This window comes from Triticum urartu, chromosome 2A (genome assembly GCF_056163025.1).
Source record: "Triticum urartu cultivar PI428250 chromosome 2A, HENAU_Tu73, whole genome shotgun sequence".
Lineage (NCBI taxonomy): Eukaryota > Viridiplantae > Streptophyta > Magnoliopsida > Poales > Poaceae > Triticum > Triticum urartu.
The window spans coordinates 22022100-22041268 of record NC_141874.1 but is presented as its reverse complement, the minus strand read 5'-3'; the positions used below and the strand labels follow the sequence as shown (position 1 = coordinate 22041268).

Below are 19169 nucleotides of genomic sequence, written 5' to 3'. Positions count from 1 at the left end.
GTAGTATATATTTCTGTGCATGGATCTATATAATGTGTAGTGGTAGCAATTTATTTGGAGAAGAAGGTAAAATAAAGCAATTGAGTTACTTGTTCGGGCAAAAAAGAAACACGTTATGCAACAATTTTGTTAAATACATGAACATATTTCGTGGGCATTAAAATTTCTCCATACAACACTTGGACATAAATTGATATTTATTTTCATATCCATATTTTAATAGCAAACCGTGCTAACTTGCCATCACAACAAATAAAATCCCGCCGAATCTCTACTTCTAACTAGAAGAACACCCATGCGTTGCAACGGGGCCACATTAACTTTAAAAGTTCAATATTAATATTCTCATATATATATCAAGTGACATTGGCGACCTTTTTTACCATCAATTCCTCACACACACTCTCTGCCTCCCTCTTCCTCACTCTCTCCCCCTCTCCCTCTCTCTCTCTCTCTCTCTAACACACACACATATCCATCTTATTGGGTACGGGACCATAATCCATCTATTTCACACACACACGCTAGTACATAACAATATGGATTATGTGTATTATATTTGCCACCACAACTGAGGGAATTAATTTCATGTAAATCGGCCAGCCACAGCTCCAAGAATACGCGGAGGAGGTGGCCCGGGTCGGCGTCGGCGCCGTCCGGCACGGGCCACGGGCCCGCTTCCAAGCGCGTTTGCGCGTCGGCCACCCATGCCGTGTCCTTCAAGTGCCACTTCCACCGCACCAACTCCCAGGGTCACGGCCGTGGCCAGGGCCAGGGAAGCCGCCCTTCTTTGCCCCCTTCACCGGCCGCGGCCAACGCGGTGCCGCGGCACTCGGCCTCGCCGTCCTCGTCCTCCAGCACCGTCAGGACCCAGTGACGCAGCCCAAGCATCGGCCTCGAGAATCAAGAACGCTCGACAACGTAGAGGGAAGGAAAGGTCATATACATGTCATAAGAAAGGGAGTTTATTTACTGCTCCCTCGATGTATTGTTTCCTTTGTTTGGAGATTGATTACCATCCGTGAGTTAAGGTAAGGTTTACGTGATTGAGCGATTTTTTGAAAATCAATTATTTGTTTTCTAATTAATGTAATTGAGTGATTTAAGGTAAGGTTAATTAATTTAGATTTGATCTTTAGAGATTGTTCGTGATTGATTCTACATTACTAAATAACTTGCGCCAGTATGGAAAGTTCTGATCTGTTTAGATTTCTTTCGTTGTGTGAGAGGGTGACGCAAAAATAAACCGATGAAGTGAGGGGAGGGGACGAAAAAAATCTACGAAAAAAACCAGCGAAGGTGGGAGGAGGTACCAAAAAAAACCATGGAAGGTGGGAGGAGACTACCAACTGCTTCATTAGGAGTAGAAATTATTAGAGATTAGAGATTATTTGTTTCCTGAAAATCTATTATTTGTTTCCTAAAGCAAATTGCATTAATGAGAGAGATTTCGTAGATTTGGCTAAGGTAGGAAAGAATCTATTATTTGTTTGCTAAAGCAAATTGCATTAATAGAAGAGATCCGTTGATTTGGCTAAGGTAGGAAAGAATCTATTATTTGTTTCCTAAAGAAAATTGCATTAATGAGAGAGATTTGTTGATTTGGCTAAGGTAGGCGGTTTTTGCGGTTCGTGGCGGCTTAGTGTGAGGTGGGACCAGGTACCAAAAAAAAACCATGGGAGGTGGGACGAAAAAAAACCTGGGAGGTGGGAGTTGTCCCTGGTTAACCTATGAAATTTCGTAGATTTTTTTAGGACGAAAAAAAACCGTGGGAGGTGGGACTAAAAAAAACCTGGAAGCGAGACTACCAACTGCTCCCTTAGGAATAGAGATGGAGAAGTTGGTGAATAGTCTCCACGGTTTATTTTTGCTGGTTTATTTTCGTCTCTCCTCCCACCACCCCCACCCACCCTGGTCCATCGGTTTATTTTTCTCTTCGCTCTTTATTACAACCAGAACTTTCCTAACGTATAACAAATCACGGATCTAACTTTCTTAAATTATGCAAATCAATCGATTCTTTTTATTGGTTCAATTTGTCTTAGGAAACAAATAACAGATTTTCAGGAAACAAATAATATATTTTAATCTAACTTTTCTAACTTATCTAAATCAATCGATTTCTCTCGTTAGTGAAATTTGTTTTAGGAAACAAATAACAGACACGTCACAAACTTTCCTCCCAATAAATAGTTTCTTAATATTTGCAAACTTTCCTAATCAGACACGTCAAAAACGGGCAGGTACTGATATCACGTTACCAAACAATAAAACCCCATTTGCATAGAAATCAGTTCAAAATCCTAACTTTCCTAAATTTTTACCTTTCCTTGATAACAACCAATATTTCCTATGTTTTCCACCTATAGAAGGAAATCACCCTTCCATCGATATTAGCATTTTTTGGAATGAGATCTCGAGGTTATGATTTTTTTTGCGATTCTTTCCAATGTGACCTCTCCTTCCGCTCCGGCTCCTTCTCGCATAAACACCTCCACCACAGCCAGCTGACGCCACCCTAGACCTCCTACCTCTCCACACCTTCTCCGCCACCTCCTCCTCGTACTCCATTGACAATCCCTCCGTCATGTTTGTCCACGGCGGTGTCGAGGACATGGCGCAACAGCGTACCAGCGGTAGAGCAGCGCATAGCAGCAGGAAGCAGCACGCAGCAGGCGAGGCAAGCGGCCGGCGTGGCTGAGGGGGCGGCCGACAGAAGATGGCCGTGACAGGAGGGGGCGCGAGGCAGGGGCGCGACTGCGGGGCGAGCGAAGGGATAGGCGGCAGCAGACGGGGCGAGCGCAGCTAGCGAGAGTGTGGCGCGTGGCCAGGGTGTGCGTCGCGCGGGTCACAGTGTTCCGGTGGCTGCCGCGAGCGCGACGGCAGTGGCGGGCGCGATCGACGCGGTGTGGCACAGGTGTGGGCATGGAGAGGGAGTGGCCCCGCGGGCGTGGAAGAAGAGCAGCAGGCTCGGGCATGTGCCACGGGGTCAACCCGAGGAGCTCGGTGGCTACCCCTGCAATGGCCATGGCGGACGGCGGTTCTCGGCCACGGCGAAATACCTAACGAGAGCAAACGAGAGGGGAAACAGGGGAAAGGCAAGAGGAGATCACGACGATGTCAATGGCGCCCTAGGGGAAGACAGGGGAGCTCGGGGCGGCGCGGATCGAACGACAATGTTACGGTGGCCAAAGGTTGAGGAAGACGGCAGCGACGTCGATGCGGGGGTGCTGGACTTGATCTCGTTGGCGCAGACGAAGTAGCAGAGGAGTTCGGAGCTCCTCGACAAGCTCCTAGCCTGCAGGGAGAGCAGTGGCTGTGTGGACGGGGTCGGTCATGGCGGTCGTGGCGTCTGACTTCGTTCAGATCGACGGGATCGAGCGAGCGAGGAGAAGTGGATTTGGGAGAGGGCGTCGAGGAGTGAGGCCATGGGGGGCAGGGGAGGCAGGGCGTCACCCTTATCCATTCCCCTTCGATGCCGACGAGGTGGTCGGGCGGGAGCTCGGCTCTGTAGTGATGCGGCTCGGGAAATATAAGTTGTGGTGGCAAATATAATACACATAATCCATATTGTTATGCACTAGCGCGTGTGCGTGTGAAATAGATGGATTATGATCCCGTACCCAATAAGACGGATATGTGTGGGTGTTAGAGAGAGAGTGTGTGTGTGTGTGAGAATTTGATGATAAAAAATGTCGCCAATGTCATTTGATATGTATGAGAATATTAAATGTAATATTAACATAACAGATATTAAACTCTTAAAGTTAATGTGGCCCCATTGCAATGCACGGGTGTTCTTCTAGTTCCTATAGGTTAGGACATACAACATATGAATTAAAAATATCAATTAACTTAAGCATGATTCTACAAAATAATTTTTGGCTTACTGCACCCCGTTGTATGATTCTACAAAATAATTTTTGGGATCAAACATTTTTATGAGTTAGGCGAAGGTTTTATTTGATACACATGAACATTTTCTTTGTCAAACATAAACATCTTGTTTTGCATGTTCTTTTTCTGAAACCTCTCTTGTATAAACACATGAACATATTTTCTGAAAAAAATTATTGCATGTGGCGAGATATATTGTCGATAATAGATCATCTCTTAATTAAGAGATGGCAAGACTTTTTATGGACTCTTTATTCCACGTCAACATTTATCTTGCGTGCCACTGCTAATATAGGCATAATCGGCAACTCTCCATCGCCGCAAACTCGTCATGGCGGAGTTGAGTTTGGTAGAGGAGGAGGCCACAGGTTCGGGTCGTCGCGGCAGCCCTGGGACGGCTAGACTCGGGGCAACTTGGGGATGAATTGCTCGTTGTGGCTGGATAGAACGGGTAAGGGGCAATGATGGCTTTGGTAGATATGGGAAGGGCCACACAGCAACGACCTGGTCGTGGCGGTGCTAGGATGGTGGGGTTGGGGCATGGCGGAGCTGGGACTTTGCGGGAAGGGGAAGCTAGGGTGTCAACCTAGACTCCTTTGTTTTTGCGCTAAGAGAGTCGCCAACTTCTCAACTCTGGCTCTGCGGAGTTAGGGTGTCGAGCTAGGGTGTTGCCCAACATGTCCAGTGCTCCCTCGCCTCTCGCTCTGGCTATATAGAATTTTTTTTGAGAAATCTCGCACAGCTTTATTAATGTAGAATGTTTATAGGTATTCCCTCCGTTCTGAATTACTTGTCACAGAAATAGATATATCTAGATGTATTTTAGTTCTAGATACATCCATTTTTACAACGAGTAATTTGGAACGAAGGAAGTACAAAGGGTATCATCATACGGATTAACCAACCAAATATGGCTATGTACAAATGGCAAATCATATTTGCAACAAGTAAGGACGCACCACGTGCCCTGGTTGCTAGGCTGGCCTGTGGCCCAAGAGAGCCCGTAGCCTTGTCATTCATGTTTTCCATCATATAATTTCATTTATTTTTTTGTTTTGTTCTACGGGTTCCAACAATCACCGATGATGTCTTCTCAAAAGAAAAAACAAACAATCATTGATGACATTTTGATTTAGAGACATTTTTTTGTCTGTGGGTTGCGTGAACATTTTGATTTATGCTCCTAGACATGAACGCATACATCGCGGTACTCACACTTGGGCGGCTGCAAATTGCGCCCCAAATTTTGCAGTGCAGCAGGCCACACTTGGCCGGTTGTCACCATTGCCATGAATTTTGGCCCTGTGAAGCTCCAGACGGCACCCGAACCCGATGATGAAGACAGCTAGTGATCAGCCAACGCACGTTTCGTGTGTACGTGCGTGGGAGAGGGACCATTATCCTGGATCAATCAATCCATCCATGCATGCACCGAAAATGCTCGACAATTCCGTCACTCCGCTCGGATCTCGGTCACCAACAAGGGTGCGTGCACGCACCTTGCACAACGTATATGCTACTGGTTGAGACATTCTTACAATGAATGAGCGAAAAATCGCACGGCATCCTCCAACCAAGTGTTGATCTGCGCCGTCATCCGAAAATTTGTTCATCTGAAAAATCGACGCAAATTCGAAACTCTCTCAATACAAGACAATATACATGTATTTATATTGTACAAATATGTCGTCCAGCCATCCTTCTAGGACCGTCGTTCCGTGCCTATGGTCATGTTCACCTTCTTCATCATCGGTCCGCTTGTTTCACTATGAGCTTTCAGTACTCGTATCCCTCGCGCCATCTACGTTATTCCTTTCAATCATTCCATCGTTCTCTTTCTTTGCTCGTTTTATTTTTGTACAAATAATTTGCTTTAGCTGATGTCAACTAATCTCTTTTGCATTCGCAAGCTCATGCCACCGTTTTTTCCATCAGAAATTTCACACCCTTTTTTGTAATTTTTTATTTTCCTACAATATATGACGCTGTCTTTCAAATATGCATGCTTCAATACGAATACCACTTTCATGTGGAACTGACAACTTGGCCACATCGGAAAGAAACATATGGAAATGCTTTATAAAGATGGAGTTTCACCGTCTTTTGAATTTGAATCATTTGACACGTGCAAAGCTTGTCTGATGGGGAACATGACCAAGATGTCCTTCATGGGTCATTCTAAAAGGGCGGGTTAATTATTTAATACATAGTGATGTATGTGTCCGATTGCCACACCGACACGCGGTGGATATTTACATGCTAACGATGTATGATGGGCACAATTTTACTTAAATATTTATGTTCTTTTAAATGTTTTTCACGTTCTCAACAAATGTTCAAAATTTTCAATAAATATTTCCATTTATTAGAAAAACACTCACAAATCTTCATAAAAATCATGTTTTTTTAAAAAATCTCAAATTTCAGAAAAATATATTAAAAAGTTTCAAAATAAATAAATATTCATATTTTATGAAAAAAAAATCAAAAGTCGCCTGAAAACAATTAAAAAGAAAAAATGGAATCCTGCTCGCTACGCGAAGTAATCCTGTTATTACATGCCAGCTTTGATTGTTTTCATGAATTTGAAGAAAACTACTTAGATTTTTAAAAAATGTTCATCAAATCTAAAAGAAATATTCAAATCTAAAAAAGTTCATCACAATTGAAAAAAAAATATCGAATCTGAATTTTTTTCATCAAATTTGAAAAAGTTCATCCAATCTGAAAAAATTCATTGATTTTTTTTTAAATCTCAGTGGATTTGAAAAAAAGTTCATCATAGTTGAAAAAAGTTCGTCAAATCTAAAAAGAATTCATTGATTTTGAAAAAAGCTCAGTGGATTTGAAAAAAAGTTCATCATTTTCTAGAAAAGTTCATCAAACTTGTATAAAGCTTATCAAAATTAAAAAAAGTTTGTTGAATTTGAAAATAGTTCATATATTTTCAAAAAAAGTTCAACAGAATTGAAAAATAGTTCATCAAATTTAAAAAGAAAAGGAAAAATATAGAACATAAAAGGAAAAAAGGAAAAATAAAAGGAAAAGGAAAAAAGAAAAAGAAAAGGAAAAAGAAGAAATAGAACAAAAGACATAAGACGTTGCTAAGGGAAAAGTATACAAGATCCGGTTGCGTGGCGGGTTGGTTACCTCAGCGCAACACCAAGAGGAAGGTCTCTGATTGCAGGCGAGTTGGTTACCTCGTGGCGGGTCGCGAGGGTCCCCCCCTCTTCTCATTTCCCCCCCTACATTTCTTCCCTTTTTTCTTTTATGGCTTTTCTATTTTCTTCTTCTGTTGAGTTCATGAACATTTTTTTCTACTTCCATTGCTGTGTAAACTATTTCCGCAGAAAATTGTATAAATTGGCTTAATACCGGTGGGCTTTGTACCATGCGGCTTATGCATTTTCCCTAAAAACCCGGATCAAAACAAGGGGCAAGGGGCCAATTTTGCCACGAACCCGACCAAGTCAACAAAGATCAAGGGGTCGTCAAAATGGCAAATCAGTCATTGTGTACTGATTAGATAGCAAACAGTGATATCATATTTAACTCTGCAGATGGCGCAGAGCGCATTAAATGCGCCGCTTACTGTCACATCGTGGCGTGCCCGGCAAGCTGTTCATGCACCTTCTTGTCTGTCTACTAGACACGTCTCTGGACGAGTGTCATTTGGAGGTGACTTCCTTTGGAAGTGGCTGCCATGTGTCAAGAAACAGCCACACTTGGGGGCTTGACACCGCACCGATCAATGACTTGCGTCGCTGTGAGGTGGAGCGGTGGAGCCTTGGCGTCGTGGTCCGCCCTTGGCGCCTCGGCAGGCTTGCCGGGGCAGTCTTGAGACTTGTTCTCTGGGGCAACCTCGACCTCGCTAGGCTCGCTTGTCCGGCAAGGAAGGCTTTCCCTTAGTGGTATCTTGCTTTCTTTGGCTTGTATTGTTCTTCTCGGTCCGCCCTTTGGTTCCTCAAAGAGATGATCTCTTCTGCTTGGTTTGATCTTGGATGTCGCAACCTTGCTCTTAGGCCTGAAACCACTCAAGGCTGGAATATGGGCCGGCCCACTGAACTAGTGCGTGGTCCGCCTTTTCCCTTGCTATTATGCGCTACAGGAGGACTCACCGACGGTTTCAAGGGTGTGCCAAATTTTGAAAAGCACTTTACCTTTTATGCCACAAAAATTTGAAGACAAAATATTTTCCCTGAGAATATGTTCATGTACTTTTATTCCAAAAATGCATGTGTTTCCCCGATAAAATGGAATAAGAGGTGGGGAAAAAAAGAAAGCAAACAAGAACAGAAAAGATAGATGAAAAGAAACAGACTGTTAAACAAAAAAGGAAAGTTAAGAATATGATTTGCTTTCTGAATTCCATGGAAAATTTCATCCATCCGACCTTCCATCTCGTCGTCCATCCATCCCAGCGCGCTTCTTGACTGAGAAATTTTGCAGCGCCTTGGCAGCCAGTTATCCAGCTTCGCCACAGGGCCAGGAGAATCGCCTGGCTGGTGTTTTCTAGTCGGATTCGGCGATCTGAAGCAAGCAAGCAAGCAACAAGATCTGTCATCATCCGTCTCATTCGGCATCACACATGCACGCATATGGGATGGGCAAGTTTTTGTTCTTCCGTGATCCCATTCGGAGGCCTTTTTTAGTACTCTGTGAGAGGGAGAATCGACCATGGAGGGTTTCTACATTATCCTTGTTGCCTTCCAATGATGTGTGAGTAGTTCACCATAGACCTACGGGTCCATAGCTAGTATCTAGATGGATTCTTTTCTCTCTCTGATCTTCAATACATTGTTCTCCTCGATCTCTTTGGAGTTCTATCCGATGTAATCTTCTTTTACGGTGTGTTTGTTGGGATCCGATGAATTGTGGGTTTATGATCAGATTATTCATTGAAAGTAACAAAGTCTTTTCTGAACTTTATTACTCCCTCTGTCTAGGTGTATAAGTCATCTTAGGTTATGCATCGCAACCAAGACGGAGGGGAAAATGAGAGAACTTAATGTTTTTTTTGCTAATTAATAGCATTGCATGCAATGAACTAACCATTGCATGTCATGATTGTTAGCCTCAAGTCATTAAAAGTATGCACGGTCCACATCTTTTATTGGTTGTTATGTCATGAAACAAGAAACAAGGAGGAAGTTAATGTATCGTGCCTAAGTGTTTTGGGATTATTTGATTTTTGTAAGGTGACTTACACACCTAGACGGAGGGAGTATGCATGATTGTTATAGCTTTGTATTTCTCTCCGATATATCCATTTGGTCCGGCCAACTAGATTGATTTATCTTCAACCGGGGAGGTGCTTTGTAATGGAATCAATCTTGCGGTGTCCTCACCCAGTGATAGAAGGGGTAGCGAGGCATGTATAGTGTTGTTGCCATTAAGGGAAAAATTGACGGGGTTTATTCATATTGATTGGGTTTACTTTGTCTACATCATGCCATCTTGCTTAAGGCGTTACTCTGTTTGTCATGAACTTAATACCATAGATGCATGCTGGATAGCGGTTGATTGGTGGAGTAATAGTAGTAGATGCAGGCAGGAGTTGGTCTACTTTTCATGGTCGTGATGCCTATATACATGATCATTGCCATGAATACGTCATAATTATGCGCTTTTCTATCAATTGCCCAACGTAATTTATTTATCCACCGTATGATATGTGTTCGAGAGAGAAGGCTTTAGTCAAAACTATGGCCTCGGGTCTACTTTTATCATATTGCCAAAAGACTAAAAATACTTTGCTGCAATTTTACTTTTCTTATTTTCCTTTTCTTTTTATCTACCTATCACTGTTAGAATTAATCATTGCAAGTAACGAGTTCAAGGGGATTGACAACCCTCTTGTCCGCATTGTGGGCAAGTATTAGCTTTTCTATGTGTACATACAGAAGACGGGAATTTGTGTTATTCTCCTATTGGTTCGATAACCTTGGTTCTCACTGACAGAGATACTTATCTCTACTGTACTGCTTCACCCCTCCTCTTCGAGGAAATCCCAATGCAGTTTACAAGTATCAAGGACCCAGTCCACCTAATACTAGCCACCACGCTCCAGGGCGTGGAGGAGCCCAACCCACTGGTGGAAGATCCGGGTCATGAGTAGGGCAAGAGGACCCCAATATGAGAGCCTCGGGATGCACAAGGCCTCGTCGAGCGCTGCGCCAGGGTATTCCAGCTGCCGCCCATTGGATCCATGAAAGGGATGGTCGGGGCGGTGCTGGAGAGGTCATGCGGCAAGGCTGGGCGATGGAGGCAACCGGATAAAGCGTGAAAGAAGAGGAACTGTAGAAGAGACCCCCCCCCCCCCCCCCGCGTGCGCTTAGCACCGTCAGGGCTTTGCGCGGCGACAGCAGGGGGCGTGGGGGTCCTCACATCAACAGGACCTAGCAAATGCAACTCTTGAGTCTGGTTCTACATGGTACTTGTTAGCTATCTCACAGGGATCCACTCAATTCAAAGTACAAGGCTAGATACAAGCACAGATGCGTTAAAATCTTTTTTTTAGGGCATGCTAAAATCAAACAGCAAGTAGGAGAGAGGATTGAGAGCCTCTCGAACGGCGGCGGCTTCCTCCTCCCACCTCTATGTAGGCCGCCGTGCTGCTGGGAGGCTATCGTGGGCTGGGCCCTGGTCCCGACATTATATTGATGGGCCTTGTGGTAGGGAGGACGCCTCTCGGAAAGGGAAAAATAAAACACGTTTTTTTTTTTGCGAGAGTCACGGTTTTGCTTCCGCGAGAGGCAGGGTTGCGCTTTCGCGAGAGTCACGCCCGTGCCTCTCAGAAAGGGAAAAAATACGCATTTTCTGTTTTTTTTTCTTTCGCGAGAGTCACGGTTTTGCTTCTGCGAGAGGCACGGTTGTGCTTTTGCGAGAGTCACGACCGTGCCTCTCGAAAATGAAAAAAAATTGTTTTCTGTTTTTTCCTTCCACGAGTCACGATTTTGCTTCCACAAGAGGCATAGGTGTGATTTCGTGAGAGGCACGGGCGTGTCTCTTTCGGAAAGGGAAAAAACCATGCTCCCGATTAGGTTTTTTCGCCCGGTTTTTTTCCTGAAAAAAAAGTTCGTCAAAACCTATCAACATGGGATCTAGTTTTGAAGATCTCGACGCGAGGAATCCAATGATGAAAATGGTTCGAGATTTGGACGCACGGTTTAAAAGATAAAACATTTTGAATAAACGGATCTATGAAAAAAGGGAAAACTCCCTGGTTGCGACAAGTGGCGCGCTGCATGTGCGCCACTTGTCGCGACCTGAGAAAGTGAAGTGTTCTTTGCAACGAGTACTCCTTAATTAGTGATTTCGCATACATACTCCGGTTTCTCAAAAAAAAAAATACATACTCCGATTTTAGACTTCCAAGGAGAAAGGTTTTGAATACAGCCTCAAGGAAAGCAACTCTGCCCTGCATTCAACAAGCTAAGCAAGCTGTCCATTTGTGGTATCTTTGTTTGATTTTGTGAATTGTTATGGGCAATAAATTTCCTTGAAGCTGCTCCATTTGTTGTCTTGTTGAGATATTTTGTGTACAGGTATGGGATCATGCTTGCCAAGATGATGAGCAGTTCCGAACAACAACAGCTTACAAGGAACAAAGAAAGAAAAACATCGTTCTTACATGCTCTAAAACGTGGCAACTGAGAGAGCTTCAATTTGTTGGCTTTAGACTTTTAGAGCAACAATGTTTGTTTATGAGATTTTTGATGGACCGATCTCCGAACTTGAAAATGGTTCTTCTCAAAGAAGATAAAGTAATGTCAGGACTGGGATGCAGTGAGCACGCCCCCTCCTCCGAGAGGAGGTTTCTTTGATTCTTTGTGAAGGACAAACAAGAGCAAGAAATAATCGTCATCAAGCAGCTTACAGATGGGATCTTTTCCTCCGCGCAAATTTCTTTCTCTAGAATTTGTAATTTGAATGTGAGTCGTGGTTTTCTGAATCTGTCTGTATCTAGTGTAACTTTTTTTTCTTTCTCATTATAGCTTCTCTATTATCATGCAAAACAGATGAAGCCCAAGCCGCCACCTTTTGTACAACACATGTGCAGGCACGCTAGCGCCTTGTCATGTTCCAACCCACCAGGCCACCAGGTGGGTCTGATCTCCTAGCTAGGATCTACAAAAGGGGTGGAAGTGGAACCAAGCACTATATAAGCGGTTACGGGGGAGCAAAGCTTAAGGCAGATCCACCAAATGTATGTTTTTTATTTGTAAAGCAATATGGACATGTAGAGGCATCAGATGGTTAAATGAATGCATGTTGTTTTTTAAATTTACTGTTATGGAGCTCTCTGCTCTGATTTCAATCAAGAAACTGATAGAACACGCCGCTATAGGTTAGATACAACCCACACACCACCAGCTTACCAAGATGGTCATGATTCGATGAATCAGGGCGTCAGCAAGCGCCACATCTTACTTGTTTGTCGGTCGCTGTTTTGATCGCTTTGTTTTTTTCTACTTGCTTATGCATAACTTTGGCGTTGTGTGCCTTTGCTATTTGGTGCCGTGTTTATTTGCGTGCGTTGTGTGCCTTTGTTAGTATTTGTTGTGTTATCCTAACCATGCAAAGATCGGATGTATGTTTATTGTGTTTGTACCGTCTTGATGCTTAAGTCAATAAAATTTACCCTTTGTTAAAAAATAAGCGCCACATCTACCAAACTAGAAAAGCAAAGTGCATGACAAAAGTACATAAGTTTCCACGCCAGTGGATCATGCCATGTTTTCTTCTTTTTATTCAGACTAGCTTTTTTTTAAAACGAATACAAAAACTTGGCCTCATCTTATTAATTAAGAAGCGAGACAAAAAGGTTTGAAGGTTACAGGACCACGCAGGTCTGATCAAAAGGGATCACTCTCCCGATAATAAATCCTACATACTTAAAAAGTTCATCTCCACTAACCAATTTATCTAAACATGCAGCATGTCCACATCAGCATCAAGCCATGTCAGCAACTCTTGGCAAACTCTTCACATGCATGATGACATGTCAAGATGCGTTTCCTTCACAGGCGTAACAAATTAACACTGTATGTTCGATTGTTTTCACTATATAATCTCTCTGCCCGTTCGTTTTCTTGCCTCTTCGTAGATAGTTCTCCTCATCTCCGATCCATCATTAAATCTCCACCGATGTCTTCCAGATTCTTCTCTCCCCTCTTTATTCGAGCCATTCTCCATACCGCACGACAAGCAAGCCTCCATATACCAGCGCTTTGGCGTCGTCCGGGAGCCCCGTCGAGCACTTCATCCCAGCTGGGGCTATGCCGGCCCTGACGTCGACTCGGCCTCTCGGTGCATGTCAGTGTCCTCCATCAACACCACAAGCAAAGGTGAGGGCTCCCTTTCCTGTTGAGCTCCTCGGATCTCACCGGATTATTAGCTAGCTTGGTTGGAACCTCTGGTTCCAAGTCGGAGTAGCTGAAAAAGAGGAGAGCGCCGGCCACAAGGTGTAGTTTGGCGGCTTCATCGGAGGACATGCCGGCCGGTGCCGAGCAAGTCGGAGTAGCTCCTCAATCTGTCGCCAATGTGGGAGCAGGAGATGAGATCGCTCCTGTCTTTTATTTGTTTTTTTAGATCTCCACGTCAACGAGTTGTTTCCTTGAAGGCATGGACACCACGTGATCTGACGGAGAATTAGATGCATATTTGTTTCTTTTTTTTTTATTGGATGGAAGAGACGTATATGTGCTCTCCATGCATGATGTGTCCAAAGCATGTTCCTTTTTGCTACTTCTTTTTAGTCCTTGGTATGTGGCTCGTGGTCATGCATGTACAAATTCTAAGATGCAGGGATGTGTTGCTGCTGGATTTGTGGATATATTTTTTCTTTGGTTTCGAAGGGCTTTATATTCTTACGGAACTATTGCACGTATGACAGTTGCTATTCAAACTTTGTACGAGGTATGAATGTTGTTCTCCAGTTTTCCTCTAATTAAGTGTAGCCGGCTTGATCTGCTCCATCGTACAAAAATTGACATGTGTATAGCATTGTTCATGTCCTAATTACAGATAACTGTACCCGCAAAAAAAGTACATAGTATAACTGAACAAGCATTCATTAGTTTTGTGGGGATTCCGGCCTTTTGTGTTGGGCTTTGTTTTTAGTGGAATACCAAGCTTTGGACATGTTTTGAGTGTATATGGTTTCTCCCTGTTAGTAGTGCATTTAGATTTCCCCACAATAAAGGGATAGATCTTTGATAAAAAAATAAAGGGACATATTGTAATTATGCAAATACAGAGATACTCCAATATACTACTTTTTGACTTTTGATGTCATACCATCAGTGGTTCAAATAATATATATTTCGTTGTTACTATTTTTCACTCCATAGTTCATCTCCTATACGCTGCAACAAATTCCTGCCGCAATGCACGGGCTATTATCTAGTTGCTCAAAAATGTAGTCCCGGCATCCGGCAACTACTCAAGTCTCCATCTCATCCATAATCATCACAGCTACCTTGTGGGTAGAGAGGCCTTGTTACAGAAGACCCAAACGTTCCTCTCCTTTCAAATCTCCCTAGTTGGTCACCTTTGAGTAGCCCGTCTGGCCCTTGCCAGAGTTCCACCATTGCTTGACTATCTTTTTTTTAGAGAAACAACTTACTTTATTTAACCAAAGTCTGTGATCTCATTCGCTATTATAGAAAGGATACAATCGAGGGGCGCATGCCTCCAAACCTGAGAAATACCATCACCTACAGCTGCTACCTTAGCAAGGATATGAGCAGCTCGATTGGCCGATCTTCTTCTCCATGTGATGTTGCAACCCATCCAGCCTTGCATGAGATCTTTGATATCCTCAGCAATTGGACCCGCTAATGACAAGTTCCGAGGCGCAGAATTAACCATGCTAACTGCCTCCCTACAGTCCATCTCCACATGGATTCTTTGAATACCCAACTCTCTACCGAACGGCAAGGCTTTTCTACAAGCCATCAGCCATCAGCTCTACTATCTCCGGCTTCGAGCTGTTTGGGAATAGCTGGGCCAGTGCCCCACGAAAGGCCCCCGTATGATCTCTGGCGACCACCCGTCCTCCTCCATTGCCAGTGGCAGCTGAAGTCGCGTCGTCTACATTTACCTTAAACCAGTCGGTCTCCGGCGGCTGCCACTTTTCTGGCGGGGGTCTAGCATTAGCTCGAGCTTTCTTCGTTACCACTTCGGCCCATTCATCCATGATTCGCGACACCGAGCTAGCAACATCAGCAGGGTTTTTGATCCGCACCCCATCGCGTGCTTCGTTTCTTGCCAGCGGCCGTATAGACCCTGCATGGTCATCTCCTTCTCTTCATCCCAGGCACTGCCCATCCAGTTCCAGAACCACGTCCCGACGGCTAGGGGTCTATAGGGGTCTATGGAAGGCTAGGGCCGGTTTCGCTAAAGATAAAAATCTTTCTTTGGCAAATGTTTCGCAATAGACTTCCGACGGCTGATAACGTGGATAAACGTAATGGCCCTCTAATGGGACCTGTGTGGTGTGTGAATCGCTAGAGGATGCGAACCATGCTTTATTCCAGTGCACACTGGCTCGTTTTGCCTGGAGTGCGGTACGTGAGGTGTTCCAACAGAATTGGAACCCGCGATCGGGGACCAAGCTGTTAACGGTGTTACAATCGCAGAGGGGTGCCAAGGCCAGGGTCCTGTGGATTTGCGTGGGTGCATTGCTGTGGTCCTTATGGACAGTGCGAAACAAAATGACTATGGAGCATAAGTTTCCGACTAACCCGACTGATGTTATTTTCAAATGCCATCTTTTTCTACATAGTTGGACACCGTTGGAGAAACAATGCGATGCTGATCTTATGAGAAGCACAATAGAGCAGATTGCTAATAGTATCCCGAGGCTTCGTCAAGCGACCTGAGCTCCTGTGGGCTTTGCTTACTTTTGGGTTTCTATCATGTGTGTTAGATTTGGTTGGGGCCTGTCATTTGAACAATGTTTCTGTTATGTGCGTGGCCAGTGTGGCCTGTTGAGACTTTGGTTATGTAGTATGTGCGTTATGCAAACTTGGATGCTGCCTTCGTGGCTTTATTAATTTAAAGCCGTACGTCTCTAGCGTCTACGTTCCAAAAAAAATAAAGAACCACGTCCCGACTTAATGGTTAGATGCTACTCCCACAGGAGGAACCGGAGCAGGAACACTTCGCTTGTCCGACAGTACCGCCCAAAACTGCCTCGAGTGGTGGCAACTCCAGAACCGGTGAAGCAAGGTCTCCTCCCTGCCCAAAACTGCCCAAAACTGCTTGACAATCTGAAGGAGGCTCGAGGAAGGAACCACCAAATGCATGCATTCCCAGCCACTCGTAAATAATGTTCCAAACCCTGATGGTAAAGCGTTTCGGTGGTGATGGCCTTTTTTAGGTGGTATAATGAACGGTGGTAATGGAAAATGGAGACCACGCCAAGAAGGAAAGAATCTTGGACGGAATTAACAGGACCATTGGACGTGTATTGCAGAAGATTTGCACCCCAATTAAATAGCTAATCTGATGGAGTAGTACAGCCCCAAAACACTTTAATAATCTTATTAATAAGTGGGGGTTTACTTACTACCTTCTCTGGAGATAAGAAAAGGTACTCTAGGCGTACCTTTTTGCATGGGATGAAACTTTAGGTGCACTTGAGTTATTGAGTAGCCTGAGTTCGCGTAATGGGGCGTGGATTAATTTGCCACGAAGGAAAGCGGCGCCGGCCGGCTGGAATCCATGGTGATGCAAACCCCGGCCGGTCGTCCTCACGCGTCGAGCCACCCAAAGGAAGCAGGAGGGCGAAGCTTGGCATGTGGCTCGAGAAATCTACCGAGTTGGACCTGATCATCCTTGCGCCTTTCGTCAAAAGGCCGTGGCCGATCATCATCACTTTTCACTGCAAGCATCAACAACAACAACAACAACAACAACAACAACAACAACAAACACAAGGGAACACAGTAGGCGAAAGATGGCTTTATACCTATCGTACGTATAATAATATCTCAGTACCTATATCACAAATGCAGTTCCTTTTCAGAAAAAAATATATCACAAATGCAGTCCACGGTGTCCACCTGCACCAATGCGTTTTTTCATCCCTTGGGAAAATATATTACTGTTCATGTTGCTCTTTATTCCCGCGTAGACGTGTAGTAGTAGGGTTTTTTCTGACCATGGATTGTGCTATTGATCAGTGTTCCCTTGTGTTTTCGATGAATTTGCTCGGATCTGATCGTAGTTCGTCTACGTTCGTTTGTCTTGAAATTGGATCCTTCCGATCTCGCCACTTCAACATCGGTGGTTGCTGTTGTGGTGCGCTGGTCCTATATGGTCTTAGCACGACGACTTCCTAACTGTCTACTACAATAAGTTTTGTCCGACTCCGATGAGGGAGGGGCGATGATGGTGGTGTCCCTTCGACTTACTTCAGTGCTTGTAGTTGTCGCTAAATGGTCTATGGACCTGGATGTATTATTTATTATTTTTGGTGTCCGTTATACTGTCATGATTGAAGATGAATAGATTAGAAGTTTTCTAAAAAAAATATTGGTGTCAAGAAATTTATTTTTAGGAGAAATATAATTTTTAATTATAGAGCCAAACAAACACGATACCATTTTGACCGAAAATTTGCCGCTGCTGTGGTTGTCTTCTTTCGAGTGAGGGTGGGTATTCATCAGTGTTTTTTTCTTTATTTATAAATGGTTGTGCAGGTGAGAACACCAAACTAATATTGGAGGTAGGATGGTCCAAAAAATAGAGCAGACGGTTCTTGAAACCTTAGAGTGGTGCATGTGCAAACTGGAGTCGGCACCATCTATGCGCGAAGAGGCACAAAGACGAGGTGTAAAGTTAAAATAGGCACAACACCAAGCTAATCCGCTGTGAGGAAAGCGGATAGCATAGTACTAGCAATGATGCACCGAGATCAGACTCTTGTTTCTGAACCGCACGACTATTTTATTTCTTTCCTTGGAGACTACATGACCACACCATCCAATATATACATGTACGCACAGCCGAAAGTAAGCAGAAGAACCCACATTGACAAGGATAAGTAAAGGCTTTTACGAAGATCATCTATATATTTAGAGACACACCAATCGGCTCATGCTTTGAAGGTAAATTTAATATGTAGTAGTATTGTACTTCGAGGCGACCCAACAGTTTTTGAACTCCATTGTAACCCCATGCATCTGAATCGCAAAGGCATATTCCAATATTGTGCAGAACTTGGGCTACACCGGTGACAGCGGCATGGTTTCATCCGGCGTTGGGTTGATTCTGCAACCAAAAACGGAAATGCACTTTTATTTGTTGCATAGCATATATAATTGTGCACAATACATATTAATATGGCCATATGGGAAGTGAGGACGGTGGCAACTCTTGTAAACATACATGGTCGAGCCTAGAGATGTGACGCGGGAATGAGTTGAACGCATACTATTTTTAGTCACAGTTAATTAACTGAGTTAACAGCAGCTTTGTCCGGCTCCGGCAATGCCGCTTGGAGTGACAGTCCGACCAACAACTAGCTCGCGGCGGCGGGTAGGGGACGAGTGCGTGGAAGTGAATGCATGCACCATGCAAAATGCGTGCAAGACAAGCAAACACAACACTGCGTACCTGCCCTGCTCGAAGAAGGCGGAGAAGGCTCCGATCCCGGTCGCCGCCGCGACAAACCAAACGAGCAGCGCGACGGGGAGGGTGAGGCCTGCCGCGCCCATGACGATGTAAGCGAAGCAGAAGGTGAGCAGCGTGGTCAGAGTCCACACCGCCGCCTTGAGCCGGTTCCGCCACGCCGACCCTGCCGCGGTTCTGCTGTACAGCCAGAGGCTGCAGAAGAGCAGGAGGAGGCCGGCGTAGGAGGTGGCAACGAAGGCGACGACCGCCGTGTCGCTCATGGAGTGGTACACCGCCATGACGGAGTCGAGGGTGAGCAAGACGAACATCACACCAACCAACACCCAGGACCAGGAGAAGCCGTGGAGACGCTCTGGATCACGTGACCGCGGCATGTGCATATATCCAACCGGCCGAGGTTTGTTTACTGTCACAGCTTGAATGAATGAATATCTTGGGTGAAAGGTCGAGGTAGAGAGTGATCTACTGATCTTGTTGCGAGAGGAGAGGGCTGGACCAACACTACATATATAGACAACGTAGGAGTACGTCCGGGGAAAGGCTAGGCTAGGCCATCACAAGTTGCACGATTGTAACGGCCAGCGCTATACCGAGCGCATGTGAAAAAGCAAAGTTTGTCAAAGCAA

At 44.6% G+C, this 19169-nt stretch overlaps 1 protein-coding gene across 1 annotated transcript; it reads right to left on the bottom strand.

Annotated features, from left to right (window-relative positions):
• Nucleotides 1–18134: 18134 nt before the first annotated feature.
• Nucleotides 18135–18917, bottom strand: LOC147983036 (uncharacterized). The gene is made up of 2 exons (XM_087540624.1): nt 18526–18917; nt 18135–18180 (listed from the first exon to the last, which is right to left on the bottom strand). Exons 1-2 carry the CDS (start codon nt 18915–18917, stop codon nt 18135–18137), a joined length of 438 nt encoding a protein of 145 aa, XP_087396750.1.
• Nucleotides 18918–19169: the final 252 nt, after the last annotated feature.

What these genes read in the sequence shown, in the direction of transcription:
- LOC147983036 (XM_087540624.1), bottom strand. Translation starts at nt 18,917, where the DNA reads ATGCCGCGGTCACGTGATCCAGAGCGTCTCCACGGCTTCTCCTGGTCC. An exon ending in GCCTTCTTCGAGCAGGGCAG is followed by an intron (nt 18,181 to 18,525) that starts GTACGCAGTGTT and finishes TTTTGGTTGCAG; the next exon opens with AATCAACCCAACGCCGGATG.